General features: G+C 44.8%; 2 protein-coding genes and 1 non-coding gene across 3 annotated transcripts in view; 1 reads left to right on the top strand and 2 right to left on the bottom strand.

Annotated features, from left to right (window-relative positions):
* Positions 1–16,492, top strand: part of si:dkey-12h9.6 (macoilin-1) — a 31,189-nt gene that overhangs the window by 11,954 nt on the left and 2,743 nt on the right. The window contains exons 2-11 of the mRNA XM_061811678.1: positions 7,683–7,792; positions 8,149–8,433; positions 9,715–9,856; positions 11,603–11,729; positions 11,805–11,928; positions 12,043–12,218; positions 12,323–12,791; positions 13,242–13,400; positions 14,029–14,199; positions 16,111–16,237. Of these exons, the coding sequence (XP_061667662.1) occupies positions 8,357–8,433; positions 9,715–9,856; positions 11,603–11,729; positions 11,805–11,928; positions 12,043–12,218; positions 12,323–12,791; positions 13,242–13,400; positions 14,029–14,199; positions 16,111–16,237 (1,572 nt within the window). The 5' untranslated portion in view covers positions 7,683–7,792; positions 8,149–8,356. The remainder of the gene's footprint in view (positions 1–7,682; positions 7,793–8,148; positions 8,434–9,714; positions 9,857–11,602; positions 11,730–11,804; positions 11,929–12,042; positions 12,219–12,322; positions 12,792–13,241; positions 13,401–14,028; positions 14,200–16,110; positions 16,238–16,492) is intronic.
* On the bottom strand, positions 966–6,007 carry LOC133496497 (serotriflin-like). The gene is made up of 7 exons (XM_061812166.1): positions 4,854–6,007; positions 4,572–4,672; positions 4,414–4,504; positions 4,058–4,200; positions 3,160–3,254; positions 2,776–2,858; positions 966–1,132 (listed from the first exon to the last, which is right to left on the bottom strand). The coding sequence occupies exons 1-7, from the start codon at positions 5,038–5,040 to the stop codon at positions 1,005–1,007; spliced, it is 828 nt and encodes a 275-aa protein (XP_061668150.1). The 5' UTR covers positions 5,041–6,007; the 3' UTR covers positions 966–1,004.
* trnat-agu (transfer RNA threonine (anticodon AGU)) lies at positions 3,962–4,035 on the bottom strand. The gene has a single exon. It is a non-coding gene; the product is annotated as a tRNA-Thr (tRNA).

Genomic DNA, 16,492 nt, shown 5'->3' with positions numbered 1-16,492 from the left:
AGAAAGTGACATAAAGGGCAGGTGCGCGCTCAAGCGGACTCGTTTGTTTCTATTAGTTTTACCTGCTGGAAGGTAGCTCGTTGTTCCTTCGTGTTAGCCAAAATGCCGGCTCGTTGCATTGCTGGATATTGCTCGAACACTCGGGAGGATGGATTAACCCTTCATAAGTTTCCAAGAGACCCGGTTCGTCGTGAAAAATGGATTGCACGAGTGCAAAGGACGTGAGTTTGTGGGCTACAAATGACAGGTAGGTGTGTATACAGCTACTAAAAAAATAACAGTTGTGGGGGGACGTAATCTGTAAGTCAGGGGTGCTAAATGTGTCGATGTGCCACCCCAGCCGAAGCTGTTATCGGTGGAAGCGGTGCCGCGGGGGGTAGCTCATCTCCGCTGAGGAGGTGGATCGGATGGGGAGGCGGTTTGGCCGCGTTGTTGTTGTCGTTCACGGTTGTTGTTGTTTTTATCACCGCCGCGCGCAGGTGGATGGGGGGGGGGTGTTTTGGCCGCATGCGGTTTGGCCGTAATCCGTATATCATCTAAATATGGCTCGAAACGATAGGCTAATATTGTCCTGGTCGCTTCACTCAGTTATGAGATGTTCTCTTCTTCGAAAAGAGATTCCGTGTCAGAAGAGGTGTGGGAAAAATCTGAATATCTGTTGTTTGTCTCACTTAGTAGGTGGCACAGCGTGTTTTCAATGGCGAATGTCACGGTGTGACGTCACGGACAGAAGATGCAGCCAATACGGCGACCATTCGGATGTCCAATGAGACTTCCTCAACTTTGCGCATAGATCATGCGCTACTCCGCTCATATTTATATTTTCGTATAGACATTGAAGTGAATAATGTTATATGTATTTGTCATTTCAATATCTATTTTAGAATGTTTATAGAGATGACACTTCACCTTTAACAAGTCGATAAAAGTAAAGGATGACTTCACATGCATGGAAGACTTTTTTTTTTTTTTTTAATTCAATGCCACATTTCAGTCTGAGCAACTCAGATAATCTGGTTGGTGCACTTGCAGGAGGCGGGACACCAAGAGGCGACGTTGCTGTTGTTGCAGCCGTGCTGCTGCTTCAGCTCAGGGCAGTTGCTGTACTTGTCTGTGTAGCGACAAGGGTTGGCTGCGGGAGGAGGACGCCGTGACGGGTCGATGTGTTAAAAGTGGAAACCGGTGGGCAAAAATAAGGCTGAGGCTAAAGCTAAGAAGGCAATGGCTCTCTGCTCCTTGACAGTGTCATCTTTGTGACTGTGCTAATAGGTGTGCATAGAATTGCGTTTTGCAGCATTTGCAAAGCCGCGGCACATACTGTAATTTCTCGACAATAATGCGCAAATTTTTCCAAAAATATTTTCAAAAAGTTAATAGAGCGCATTATATTTAGGTATGGATGAAAAAAAAATACAATCACATTGCATAGTCGTATAGAGGTACATAGAGTGGTAAAAAAAAAAAAGGTATACATATACATTTCGATATGATATTCGATGTCTTATGTTACACATTTATATTTATTACGGTAATGTGTGCCCCCCCCAACCTGAACTCTACGACCTCCTCGGGGAGCTTGCATTTTACGATCATTAGCGTAGCATTTTTGATGCTACTGCACCAAACAAGATCAGAAACGACTGCCCATACGTTTGTATTAACTTGAACCAAGACGAAAAATGTCGACTATAACGGCTAGTTGTGCAGCTGATTACAAAAGAAATGTGTCATCACTCGTGCCGATGATGCCGCCACCCGGAAGTTGCGCCGCAGTTTGAAAAAAAACGATAGCTCGCCTCATTGGCTTCAGGTGGGTATCAAAACAACGTGAGCTCAAACTACGGAATACGAGCGTCATGGGCACATTAAAAACAAAACTGGAGAGCGCACGCAATTGAAATGGTTGCTTTTTTTTTTTTTTAAATGTGCCCATTATCCTTGTTTCGACATAGTTTGGGCTCACGTTGTTTTGATAGCCACCTGACGCCATTGGAAAGCTATAAGCTTTCACGCACAAATATTTAATGCAAAAAATGTTTCAATCAAACAGCGTTAAATTGTTTATTTATTTAAGACTGTAATATGTGTAATCAACGGGATTAATAAAATATTATGCCATCATCGAGCATTTATTTTAGTTGACAAGCTCGTCCTGTGGCCTGTCCTGAGATTATATTACGGCTACATTAGCACGTGCACAATGATTATTAATGATTGTTTTTTGAAAAACAATACAAACCTAACAAAATATAAATACAGATAATTCCTAATATTTTGGTAGTGCGCATTGTACATGGGTAGAAGTTTTTTTTTTTTTTTTTTTTTTTTTTGGGGGGGGGGAGGGTCGACTTTGGGGGTGCGCATTATACTCGAGAAATTACGGTATTTTACATGAAAAAAAAATCTCAGCACACAACCAATTTCAGGATAGACTTTCCTTAAATGTACTTTTACAGATGAACTTAATTCCATCTTTTATAAATAGAAGCAGGAAATTTTTGGGCCAAACACCTTTTGTGAGTTTTGCCATCCAGTTAGGAAAACAGAAAGTTGTGCAAAAATTAAAAAGTACTGAAACAATAAACAGTAGGACACATGCATTGGAATTGTTAAAGGCCAAAGGGGTACATACATCTGTACAGGTAAATAGATCATCTTAGGCGTCACCCTGAAATCTCACCCAAAATGTGAAAAGTCCAAACTTTTTGTGAGTAGTGCATGGTGAAAAAAAAATAAATGATGATCTTGTCTCAATTTGTAGTTGATGCTACTTACTGCACAGTTTGTTCTCACAGGCGTTGGGGCAGTCAGCGCAGGTGGGTCCGGACTTGTAGGGGCGGGCGTACTGGTAATTCCCGCTAAAATTTAGGTCACAACATCAAATATTTAGTGCGTGAAGGCTCTCATTCGCTGGCTACCAACCCAAATATGTAACAGATCCCCTGGAGTCACTATTAAATGATTAGAAGGAGAGCATTTTTATTTATTGGAGTAATTAGTGCATATTTTCAGTACTTGCAACAGAAACATAAAGAAAATGAATGGACTTGGGAAAGAAACCTAAACCCCCAAAACTTTGCTTATTTCACAATTTTCAGACCTTAATGTAAAATTTAAGATATTAGTAGTAGTAGTAGTAGTGATGTTTTATGTACTTACGGTGGGCAATAGTGGCAGACGTAGAAGTACTTGTAGCGGGAGTTGGGACAATAGGCCATAGCGCAGCCAATCTGGTTGGAGCGGTACCAAACAACCTAGAGAGGGGGAAATGGTTTAAGATTACGAAAAAAAAATAATTACATAAAATGTTGGATTTAACCGGGCCACACACTCTACTTCCTAATTTACCTGACACCGCCCCCTCCGCTCTTAAAGGGGTACACTCAGAATTACAAACACCGCCCACCGCCAGTGCTTTAGTTAGAAACACAGTCTGGGCAACGTAGAGCAAAGACGAGTTAGACATGCTGCTTATGTTTACTCTCGATCTTCTTCTTCTTCTTTTCCTTTCGGCTTGTCCCATTAGGGATCGCCACAGCATGTCATCTTTTTCCATCTAAGTCTATCTTGTGCATCTTCCTCTCTAACAAGTCAAATTTATAGTTCATAGTTGGCTTGGTTTGGTTAGCAATGTATTTTTTTGTTGTTGACATTTTCAGTGTAAGTTAGCAAAAAACACAAAATTGTTCTTAAAAATGTTCTGATGGGAATGTAACCTGAACCTTTTAATGAGCCATGTAACTGCAATGGACGACACTGATTGACCACAGTGCATACGTCCGATGTTGCTCACGGTGGTCAAAGGGGGCGCTCACGGCCTTAGTGTGTAAAAAAATTAGAGGGAACATTGCCACAAGTGTAATCTTTATTCTCAGTAGACTATGTACTGTATAGTGACAGCTCTTGGTAGGTCGAGGGGCGGGTGTACTTTAATAAACAAATAATACTGCGTGGTGATTAAAGGCACTACTGGGATTCCAACCCAGGATGTCCTATTTACTAGACAGGCGCTTTAACCAACTAAGCCACAGCACCACGCCAGGTTGAGGGCTGGTACCTGTGTGAAATGTCCGACGACCCCTCCGTTGACCGATCCCACTCCGTAGCGCCAGTCCTTGACCTCGTCGTACCACGCCTGGATGGCGTTGCTCCAAGTGTTTTTGTAACTGGCCATGTACAAGTTCTCGCCGCAGCCGCTCGCTGCAGCACAGAAACGAGAAGGCGACGGTCTTGCTTCACACCCGGATCGAAACTTTGATACTCTGAACTGTCATTGGGAACGTCCACGAGGCGGTCCAGATGATAAATGCAAAAAAGCCGTGAAGATTTCACAGCGAAGTCCTAATTTCACTCCCAAAATTGAAGTATGAAAAATAACCGCTCTTAGTGGATCCTGGCTAATAAGCAACTTACTACTGATCTCCCTGGAGCTGGCCGGGCTGTGCTTCATGGAGCAGGTCCTGGCCCACCGCTGAGCGTTGGCTGCAGCCTCGCTGTTCCAACTCTGTGCGACAGCGACACGCGCGCCTCGGATTCTGGTTCTTTATTGCCTCGACAACGGCGTCGTTTACCATTTTCAGCATGTTGCTAGCAGTGGGCTTGACGTTTCTCCTCAGGGCGTTGTGCTTGTCCACGATCTCATTCTGTTCCGAGGACGAGGCCAGGACGCTCTCTAAAGTCGAGCAGCAGGGAAAGATTTGAAAGTTAATAGTTTGTGCGGGCTGCTTGTGAGTTGCTGAGCGATGGCGACACACTCACCTTCCTTCATGTCGGTCGATCAGAAACAAGAGAGGAAACATTGGAGCATTAAGCAAACAAAATGTGTCGGACAGCGTTGATTTTTGAATTTGTACTCACGGCTACGCTCGCCACCTCCTCCTCCGAGCCGGCTGACACCTGAAGGGCGGCGCAGAGGCCCGAAGCGCACAGGAAGCTCAAAAAGAACCAGTTCATCGCTAAATCCCGGACTGATACCCGCTCAGGGCCGCCCGTTGGGTTTATATATGGCGGTGCCACGCTGCCACGTGACCTTAAACACATACAGCCTCAAGGGCATCTCGCTGAGTTTTTCCCCGCGGCGTGGCACCTGTGAAACGACCTTGACGACTTGAGTGCTGCGCTGTTTGGAATGACTGACAAACTGTGCGTCCTAAATTGACCTTACTTTGCCCTAAGATACTTTTGCAGGATCGGAATCGGAATCTCTTTTTCGGATCTTTGTCATTTTTGTCAATAGTGTGGAATTTCTTCAAGCGACAGTCACGAGAAAACGGTTGTACTGTGTTGTACTCTTAAAGGGGATCTTTGGATTTTTTTTCTGTACAATTATGAACAGCTGTGCTGTCTTTTTTATTGCTAATTCAGGTTGCAGAATTGGCGGCTCACACCAAATAGGCTTTAAATCTTTTTTTAAATTTTGTTGAAACGTGTAGGCGGCACGGTGGATCAGGACCCGAGTTCGATCCCGACCCCACCTGTGTGGAGTTTGCATGTTCTCCCCGTGCCTGGGTGGGTTTTCTCCGGGTGGGAACTCTGGTTTCCTCCCACGTCCCAAAAACATGCAACATTAATTGGACACTCTAAATTGCTCTAAGGTGTGATCGTGACTGCGACTGTTTGTTTCCATGTCCCCTGCGATTGGCTGGCGACCAGTTCAGGGTGTACCTGATGACAACTGGGATAAGCTACAGCACTCCTCGTGAGGATAAGCAGCAAAGAAAATGGATGGGTGGATGGATATTGCATAATTTTGACTTTGTGATGTGATTTTTTTGAGGAATAAAACATCTCTCCTCGCCTAAAAAAACGAGAAAAAAATCATAAAAACATATTAGAAGGAATAAAATGTACATCGTGTAGTGCATTCATGACATGATGGATAAGAATATAGAAAGTGTTAATGGTAAATGGGGGAATGGAGAAGATTAATAAGAGTCTGGGGAGATTCACACAGCTTTGAAATATGCATAAATAGTGAAAAATATGTGGCCACTACTTCACGCATTTCACTTACTGCGCGGGTGTTCCGGAACCTGACATTAAACAATAATCGGGGGGCGATTGTACTGCGGCTTCCTCTCACATACAAAAAAAAAAAAAAAAATGCATCCTTGCTTCATTGAACTTTTTAAATTGTGCATAAATGTGAATATTTGTTTCTATTGACTGGTGACCTGTCAAGAGTATACAGCACACTGCATCTAGAAACAACGAGATCTGGGATTGGTCATCAGCGGCCCTTGATTACGTTCTTGTATCGAAAAAAGACGAAAATGGACAGTTTAAAATCTCAGATGGTATAACTAGACTCTCAGTTTTCAAAAATAAATCCCCCTTGTACCCACGTCAAAGTGACCACAAAATCCAATATGTGACGCTTATCAGGAGCTAATGCCGATAACACCGTTAGCTCATGCTAATCAGTGCAAACACTCAGTTCCATCAGTCGTATAGAATTCTGAATCCCTCCCTCACGGAGTCATGTCATGTGATGTCATTATCCAAGCCGCTTATCCTCACAAGGGTTGCAGGAAAGCTGGAGCCTTTCCCAGCTAGCTTCAGGCAAAAGCCGGACTACACCCTGAACAGGTCGCCAGTCAGCCGCATGGAAGATATCGACACCATTACTGAGCGGGAATCGATCCCACGCTTCCTGCAACAAAGGTAGGTGTGTGTACCACTAAGCCATCGGTGAGTCCCCCCCTTATAGAGCATTTACAAAAAATATTTGAGAGCAAAATACAGTACTTACATGGTTACTTCATTTCATTATCGATAATGGGGCAGGCACTCCAGAAATCCAACTTGTGTACAATCACTACAAAACACATTTTGCATAATACGCCTTATGGTTGCAAAAATATGCTACTTTATTAATGTATATTGTGACACCTGGAGCATGAGCCAAAAGAGGCAGGTAGAGCTTCCTCCATCCATTGTTCTCCAAAGCAGGATGTCCTCATTGCCGTCTATAGGTGAAGGGAAGCCTCGGCCCCTTTTTCCCCGACATGGCCGCTAAGTGAAGTCGGTCTCACGTCGATGCTATAGGGATTTTTTTTTTTTTTAATGTCTTCCACACTATTGTCAAAACAATACATCCACATCAGCACAATGGAGACTTGTGGGTTATTATCGCGCTCGACTCTCCCCCCTCTTTGGCTGTTGCTATTAATGTACAATTTCTTATTAATATCCATCCGTCCATTTTCTTAGCCGCTTATCCTCACAAGGGTCGCGGGGAGGGCTGGAGCCTATCCCAGCTGTCTACGGGCAGGAGACAGGGTACATCCTGAACTGGTTGCCAGCCAATCGCGGGGCACGGGGACACACAATCACACCGAGAGCCAATTTAGTGTCCAATTAATGTTGCATGTTTTTTGGGATGTGGGAGGAAACCAGAGTTCCCACCCGGAGAAACCCCACGCAGGCAGGGGGAGAACATGCAAAGTCCACACAGGCGGGGCCGGAATCGAACCCGGGTCCTCAGAACTGTGAGGCCAACGCTTTACCAGCCGAACCACCGTTCCACCGACATGTATCAACAAAATAAAAAGAAAATTTCAAACCTACTTGATGTGTTGTTTGCTCATCAAGAATGTGTCAACGCAACTCTTATTAATATTAATGTTAATAAAACATGCATGTATCCTCGATCCATTTTTTTTTCCGCTTATCCTCACTAGGATTGTGGGGAGGGCTGGAGCCTATCCCGACTGTCTACGAGCAGGAGACAGGGTACACCCTGAACTGGTTACACAGGCGGGGCCGAGATTGAACCTGGGTCCTCAGAACGGTGAGTCCAATGCTTTACCAGCTGAGCCCACCGTGCTAACTTCATGTCTAAACAAATTTTTAAAAAAGTATATATGATTTGCTCATCAAGAAGGTGTCACAAGAGCAAAAACGCCATTTTGATTGGTTTCAAGAGCTATTTTATCATTTTAATTAAGACTGGACTGTTGCATTTCGTCTCAGGACAGCTCACAAGTGTATGTCTTGAACGAGGGGGACACAGAATGCCCCCAGAAGTGACCTGTTAGTTGCATTGAGCCGGGCTTGCCCGATTGCAAGGCTCTGGAGGTGCGCCATCCACGGCGCATGCGCGATCCCCCATTTTTTTTTTATTTATTTATTTTTTTTTGCTCCCAGACATCACCACCATCACCATCCTCAGCATCTTCGTCATCGTCACAGGTTGCAAGCGAACATCCGCCTCGTCGCGCAGAAAACAGCCGTCCCCTCTTCCTCCTCTTCGCGGCCCGTCGCGGCGGAGGACGAACAACCCCCCCCCCCCCCGGAAAAAAAAAAAAATCAAAATAGGGGGGGCGGCGGGCAGAGCAAGAAAGAAGAGGAGACCATGAAGAAACGTTACGTGGACGCGAGCAGGCTGCGAAAGATGAAGAAACTGAAAATAAGCGAGCGGCTGTCGGAAAGGTAGCCGGGCTAGTGGCGGCCGCCGCTTTTGTTGTGGTGCTGCCCGTCTGCGTCTTTGTGTGCATGCCAGCTCCGCTCACCTGTCTGCATCACGTCACCTCCACACTCGCTGCCACCTCCTTGTTGTTCTTGTTTGTCAACGCGCGGGCCGCCTCATTGTCCACCATGACCAAAAAAAAAAAAAGATGCGTTCACTTCCCGTCGGCCTGCGTCCATTTCTGCTCACTCGACGCGAGCCGTTTCATAGTGAAGGAACAGTTGGATTCATAATTCATAAAGTGTGATAGTTGGCGTGCAATGTCACCTGTTTTGACGCACATGCGCGGCATTAGTCATTGTTTTGTCCTTTGTTTATAACCTGCCCACCCAAAAGTCGACTAAATTAAAAAAAAAAAAACATTTGAAAATACCAAAAATTAAAATGAGCAAAAAATATTTTTATATACTTCTAAAATATACTTATAAATTTATACAAATATAATTATACAGGTATTTCAAAAGTAACACTACACTGTACAGCTATAGTTTGAAAACTGATTAAAAGGACAAAATAAAAACTAAAATTTCTGTTGATACCACGCAATGTTGCCAGTTGAAAAAAAACCTGCTTTGTTAAAACAAACAATTATTAATATACTGAAAAAGTAGTTTATTTTTGGTTGTTCATGATTCAAGTGTAGTAAAGAGATGTAATTTCCCCCTCTTTTTTAAAAAAAATATTTAAACACATTTGAAACAAGTGCAAAAAATGTAATGTTCAAATTAAATACAGATGATTTCAGTGTATTACATTTTTTGTTTTTCTTGATTATCGTGAAGGCATTTTTTTATTTTTTGCAGAAAGAGAATTTGATATTGCATATTCCAGTCGATTGTGGTGTCTTTGCTCCCATTGTGGAACAGCGTATCAAATTACTTATTTAAAAAAAAAAGTATGGAGCTAAAGCCTTAATTTTTGGACTCCCCACGATTGAGATTCAAGCCAAACAGTTACCGTTGAAAGTATGTGCGGGAGGGAGGATGCTGCGTGGCTCTCCCCGTCTCGCTCTCCTCCAGATGAAATATCGCCATGGTAACCAAACAAAGAAGGTAACAGCAGCCGATGGATGAGCAGAACAAAGGGAGGAAAGCGCGGCTCTCGTCGCGGGCTTTGTGGTGGTCTGATAAACAAAACAAAAAACCGTCATTGTTGGCAAAAAAGGATCTTGAAAATTCTTTGGTTGACGTGATTTGGAATAACTGGCAGTGCTGTTTGATTTCTCCTTATTGACGCATTTGCAGCGCGTGCACCTTCCTGAAGGTTATGGCCATGTGGATGTTGGTCCTGCTGGCAGATTTTCTCCTGGAATTCCGTCTGGAGTACCTGTGGCCGTGCTGGCTCTTCTTCGGGAGCGTCTACACTACGTTCCACTGCCACGGGCTGGTGAGCAACCCCACAGTTTCTTTTTTTTTTTTTTTAAATTATTATTATCAATGTACTATGCTTGGCTGTGATACACGTTCTCAAATGTTTAATCTATTGGTATTCCAGATGTTTGTTGTACTGTGCAAAAGTCAGTTTTTTTTTTTGTTACTCATCATTTTTGAGGAAAAACTGGAAATAGTAGGATAGATGCAGCTATCTGAATTGCACCAAATATATACAAAATAAGATTTAAGGAAACATTGCAGAGGGTTGGTCCATCCATTTGCTTTGCCGCTTATCCTCACAAGGCTTGTGGGAGTGCTGGAGCCTATCCCAGCTATCAATGAGGAGGAGGCGGGGTACACCCTGAACTGGCTGCCACCCAATCGCAGGGCACATAGAGACAAATAGTCGCACTCACAATCACACCTCGGGGCAATTTACAGTGTCCACTTAATGTTGCGTGTTTTTGGGATGTGGGAGGAAACCGGAGTGCCCGGGGGAAACCCACGCAGGCACGGGGAGTACATGCAAACTCCACACAGGCGGGTCCGGGATTTGAACCCGGGACCTCAGAACTGTGAGGCCAACGCTTTACCAGCTTAGCCCACCGTGCCACCTAAATCAATATCCCAAAGGAATATTTGAGGAAAATACTGCTTCCTCTAATCTGTACTCTGTAGTAGTTACTAATTGATCATAACTTCTCACATAGATAAAATACATTTTAGACTGAGTGATAAATCAAACAATTTAACTGTCTGATCATGGTTTGTTACATCAAAAAAAAAAAAAAAACTTAAAAGTTGTGTTCACTACGGTTTGCCATTCATAAAATGATGCACATAATTTACTGTTTTAAAATTGTGACATGCTTCTTCTGAGATTTTTTAAATAATCAGCTAAAAAACAAGAAATTATTTTGGATTCGTTTAATTTTTGTTTTATGTTGCTGTGTCTCGATCAATTTGTGTTTGTGCTTGTAGCGTGCATGTTTTTGGGATGTGGGAGGAAACCGGAGTGCCCAGAGAAAACCCACACAGGCATGGGGAGAACATGCAACTCCACACAGGTGGGGCCGGGATTGAACCCAGGTCCTGAGAATTGTGAGCCCAAAGCTTTACCAGCTGATCCACCGTACCGCCTGCACATCAACATCACATAGAAAATATAAATATATTGTACGGTATTGGTATTGGACACTCTAAATTGCCCCGAGGTGTGATTGTGAGTGCGACTGTTGTCTATCTCTATGTGCCCTGCGATTGGCTGGCAACCAGTTCAGGGTGTACCCCGCCTCCTCCTCATTGATAGCTGGGATAGAATCCAGCACTCCCTGCGACCCTTGTGAGCATAAGCGGCTAAGAAAATGGATGGATGTACACCAACTGGTGTGTACAATTTTTCATTACCGATTGGCTGCCAACCAGTTCAGGGTGTGCTTGTCGACAGTTGTGATTGGCTCCAGCATTTCTGTGACCCTTGTGAGGATAAGCGGCTAAGAAAATGGATGGATTTTTTTATTACAAGTCCAATTGGCAACCAACTACAAAAAAAGGAAATAAACTTGGTTCTGAATATTTCAAATGTTTTAAATATGTATTTTATTTCAAGGTACGACTACGTTGTGTTGTTTTATTATGAAGGGGCACCGTGTGGCGTGGTGACAAAATAGGTTTTTGGACACCGAACCATTGACGGATGTCTTTTGAACGCAAAGTGTGCCGCCGCATTTCATTAACAACCAAACCGGTGTGCTTGCAGGTTATTTGTGTGGTGTTTGTGTGCGCCGCCTTCACGCTTGACATCTTTTGTTTGATTTTCGTACCTTTGCACTGGCTCTTCTTCGCGGCCAGCACCTACGTCGTATTCAATTATATTTGGCACACAGGTGAGCATGCAGAGCGTTTCAAAAATGCGCAAAACCTCCATATTTTTCACCAGTGATTTGTTTTTTCTTTCTCAGAGAAAGGCATCTGCATTTCCACAGTCTCGTTGTGGATTCTTCTCGTGTACACGGAAGCGTCGCTTCGACTCAAAGACCTCAAAACCTCACATGCCAATCTCTCTCATCTTTTTGCCGCTCATTGGTATGCGCGTTTCAAACAAAATTGAGCTCAACTGTGGATTTTCTTACAGCACGCACACATTCACACATACGCCACTGACTAAATCTCATTTCGTTTGGTGTGTGTGTGATTTAGCATCGGCTATCCGGTGGTCTACCTGGGCTTCGACGCCACCTGCTACTTCACCAACATCTTTAAGCTCCGGATCCAGAAAGCGGTGCAGAGCGACAACGATTTCCACATGCACCTTCTGCAGCACTCGCTCCCGCCGGGCCTGCAGCTTTACCCCAAGATGGCGGCCGACAATGGCCGTAAGTCAACGAGGAGAAATGAGATTCAACTTAACTTCAGGAAGAAGAAAGAAAAAAAAAACCCTGGACATGACTAATAGTTTTACATGTTTTGGTTTTTCCAGCTTCCAAATGGAAGTCAAAGCCAGAATCCAGTCAGTACCAGTGTCAGAACGGTGCTGTCCTCGCTCAAGACGAGTCCCACATCGTAGACTGCCTCCAAATCCGGAGCGAGGAGCGAGCCGCTGAGAAGGCAACACAGGAAGTCCGGTCGGTGGAATCCAACCGGAAGCCGACGATGTCCAAAGGCGGCTCGAACGAGTCCAGAGATCCGGCCCGCAACGGGTCACCGGGACCAGAATCCTCCGCCACCCCAGACAAACTACCTCAGGAAGAGCAGGCCGGCAAAGCCCCACGTGTGGTGAAGAACTGCTCGCCCAGAGCCCGCCGGGCTAACGCCGCCACGCTTTCGCCCCCTGCCGGCAGGACGGAGAAAAAACAACGATCCGGTGGGAAAAACGTCAGCCCGAATCGGGACGGAGCCGACAAAAATACCGCAGTGGTTCAGAATCAGTACGCAGAGCAGCTGAGCAGGTGAGCGGTGGTCCGCAGTTGTGGGAAGTAACCAGGAATCGGATCTAGTACTTTGACTTATAAGTGCCTCAATATGCGAGCTTTTCAAGTTAAGAACCTCACTTGGCAGAAACTTGGAGGTCTTGAGATACGAGTTTAATTTGTTCCGTTACTACGTTCGTAATGCAGAACACTTAACATCTCAAATCATCTTTTCCCTCTGAAATTAATGGAACTGCCATTAATCCGTTCCAGCCTTACCACTATCCACCCCCATCCCCCCCCCAAAAAAAAACAAAAAAAAAACACAAATTGTTTTGGGAGGTACGGTAGTACAATTGAATAGAGCATTGGTCTAACCAGTTCTGAGGACCGGAGCTCAAATCCTGGCCCCGCCTGTGCGAAGTTTGCATGTTCTCCCCGTGCACCAAATGCTGGACTGACGTTCTCCGCTTTTATGTCTGCGGGCAGGCTGGAGCAAGAGCTGAGGAAGCTGAGGGGCGAGCTGCAGGTGAGCCGACATGGCGAGCAGGAGCTGAGGAGTCACATCTGCAACCTGACCAACAGCGAGAGGAGCCTCAGGCCTGAGGTGGCCCTGCTGCGACAGTCCAACATCCTGCTGCAGAGCAAGTGAGTGGATCGCCACATCCATCCCATCTTCTAAAGAACCAGTCCTCATTAGGGCGCTCAGGAAAGCGAAGCCTATTCCGGCTGACTAGTGGGTGAGAGGCGAGGTGGACCGTGGACTGGTCAGCAGCCATTTTCAGGCCACACATACAGTATGCAGAGAAATGTTCATATTGACATTCGCACCTGTGACTTTTGAGTCTCAGTTAAGGCTGCAGGATATTTTGTTTGAGCCTCGTCATCACGATGTCGATGTGCGGCGTCATCACATCGCAGTTTGCTGCGATGTTGGTGTGCTGTCATATACAGTGACTCAGCTGGAATATTAAATGTCAAGTGAATGTGTTCTTTTCAAATACAATACATCCATGTATCCATTTTCCATACCGTTTATCCTCACTAGTGTCATGGAGATTTGGCGCTTATCCCAAATATCTTCAACGGACACCAGTCAATCGCAGGGCACATAGAAACAAACAACCATTCACACTTACATTCACACCTACGGGAAATTTCAAGTCTTCATTCAACCAAGTGCGTATGTTTTTGGGACGCGGTAGGAAGCCGGAATACCCGGAGAAAACCCACGCAGGCACAGGAAGAACTTGTTTTTCTTTTTTTCGCTTCACAGGATTATGTGCTTGAGCAAAACCAAGCAGCGGGACAAGCAGACCAGCGCCATGCTGGAGAAGAAGATGCGGGCGGAGACGGAGGCGAGGCTTTCGCTCGAGAGGCAGGTGGCCGAGCTTCAGGCCCACAGACCGGACGAGGCGGCCAGCGCGGCCAGGACCGTGACCGCCAGGTACAGAACGCAACCGGCGTCCTGTACCGTGTACAATAATCAATGTACTACAGTGGTACCTCGACTTGCGAGGGCCCCGATTAAGGAGGTTTTTTTTTAGATGCAAGGCATGGCAGTTCCAGTGATGTGAAAATAAAAATGACACAATTAAATTGGGACCTCTTGGTGGTTCACTAACAAATGGGTTGAGAAAACAAATAGGTGAGACTAATATTGCCCAGGGGTCACGAGCTTCACTTCCTGACATCCGAGCAGAAAGCACTGCATCTCTCATATTTCAGGTACTTTTATTTGCTACCAAAAAGAGAAACGTGCAAGTACAGTGAAGAAAATAAGTATTTAAACACCTGAAATTTTCATCGTAGATGCATGTCCACAGTGAGAGAGATAATCTAAAAGGAAAAATCCAGAAATCACAATGTATGACTTTTTTAATGATTTGTGTGATACAGCTGCAAATAAGTATTTGAACACCTGTCTATCAGCGAGAATTCCGACCCTCAAAGACCTGTTAGTCCGCCTTTAAAAGTCCACCTCCACTCTATGTATTGACCTGTGTGTGAGGTCGTTAGCTGCATAAAGACACCTGTCCACCCCATCCAATCAGTAAGACTCAAACTTGTAACATGGCCAAGACCAAAGAGCTGTCCAAAGACACCGGTGACAAAATTGTACAACTAGCACGTCTTACGTTTCCCAATGACCATTTGGATGATACGGAGGAGTCATGGCAGAAGGTTTTGTGGTCAGATGAGACCAAAATGGAACGCTTTGGTCATAATTCCACTAACCGTGTTTGGAGGAAAACGAATGACGGGTTCCATCCCAAGAACAGCATCCCTACTGTGAAGTATGGGGGTGGTAGCATCACGCTTTGGGGGTGCTTTTCTGCACATGGGACAGGACGACTGCACTGCATTAAGGAGAGGATGACTGCGGCCATGTATTGTGAGATTTTGGGGAACAACCTCTTTCCCTCACTCGGAGCATAGAAGATGGGTCGTGGCTGGGTCTTTCAACATGACCATGACCCGAAGCACACAGCCAGGAAAACCAAGGAGTGGCTCCGTAAGAAGCACATCAAGGTTCTGGCGTGGCCTAGCCAGTTTCCAGACGTAAAACCAAAAGAATATCTTTGGAGGGAGCTGAAACTCCGTGCCCAGAAACCTGTCTGATCTAAAGAGGATCTGTGCGGAGGAGTGGGGCAAAATCCCTCCTGCAGTGTGCGCAAACCTGGTGAACAACTACAGGAAATGTTTGACTTCTGTAATTGCAAACAAAGGCGACTGTACCTATTATTAACATTGGTTTTCTCAGGTGTTCAAATAATTATTTGCAGCTGTATCACACAAATAAATTGTTAAAAAAATCATACATTGTGATTTCTGGATTTTTTTTTTTCTCAGATTATTTCTCTCACAGTGTACGTACACCTACGGTGAAAATTTCTGACCCCTCCATGATTTGTAAGTGGGAGAACTTGCAATATAGTAGGGTGTTCAAATATTTAGTTTGTTGTCTGTAATTGTGCTACAAAGATATCCTACAAAGTCAGCTGAGACAGAGCTACGAGGCACTCACGAGGCCACGCCATCACACATCACAAGAATGTACTGCTTTGTGTACATGTGACACTTACCACAGTTAATTCTTTTAGGTTTGCTTTTGTGTGTACTATTCCTCATTTACAATATAGTGCTATTTTTCTTGATTAAAAAGATCACCCCCCAAAAAATTGTGTTTCTCGGAGGGGCTAGAACAGATTAACGGCGCTCTCATATACTTCAATGTGGAAAGCTGATTTGGGATACGAGTGAAAGTAATTTAACGTGGAAGTCATGGGCACCACTGTACTACTAATGTGAGACGTGACAAAAATCACGTGACTGATCTGTCCGTGTCTCGCCGCAGGCAGGAAAACAGTGAAAGCCAAATGTTAAGGAAAAGAGTTAAAGATCTAGAGACAGAGTACAAGCAACTCCAGCTGCAGTATCAAGTCAAAGAGAGTCGTGTGCTAGATCTAGAAAGTGATGTGGAGGTATTTATTGTCATCTTCTCATATTCTATATTTGACAATGCACGTGTGTGTGTGTCACTGGCGTGAATTGTTTATCTGCATCTGTTTTCATTTTGGATTGAGGTCAACATGCCGTATTTCATCAAATAGCGCAAGAGTGAGTGCGACTGTTGTCTGTGTGCCTTGCGACTGGCTGACAACCAATTCAGGGTGTACCCCGCCTCCTGCCCGATGACAGCTGGGATTGGCTCCAGCGCTCCCGCGACCCTCGTGAGG

This window comes from Syngnathoides biaculeatus, chromosome 23, assembly GCF_019802595.1.
Source record: "Syngnathoides biaculeatus isolate LvHL_M chromosome 23, ASM1980259v1, whole genome shotgun sequence".
Taxonomy (NCBI): Eukaryota; Metazoa; Chordata; class Actinopteri; order Syngnathiformes; family Syngnathidae; genus Syngnathoides; species Syngnathoides biaculeatus.
This window is presented reverse-complemented; position numbering and strand designations above follow the sequence as displayed.

Excerpts from the sequence above, each read along its gene's own strand:
- LOC133496497 (XM_061812166.1), bottom strand. The coding sequence starts at position 5,040 with ATGTGTTTAAGGTCACGTGGCAGCGTGGCACCGCCATATATAAACCCA. Across the intron at positions 4,673-4,853 it reads GGTGGCGAGCGTAGCCGTGA|AGAGCGTCCTGGCCTCGTCC; the intron begins GTACAAATTCAA and ends GCTCGACTTTAG. Across the intron at positions 4,201-4,413 it reads CAGCTCCAGGGAGATCAGTA|CGAGCGGCTGCGGCGAGAAC; the intron begins GTAAGTTGCTTA and ends TCTGTGCTGCAG.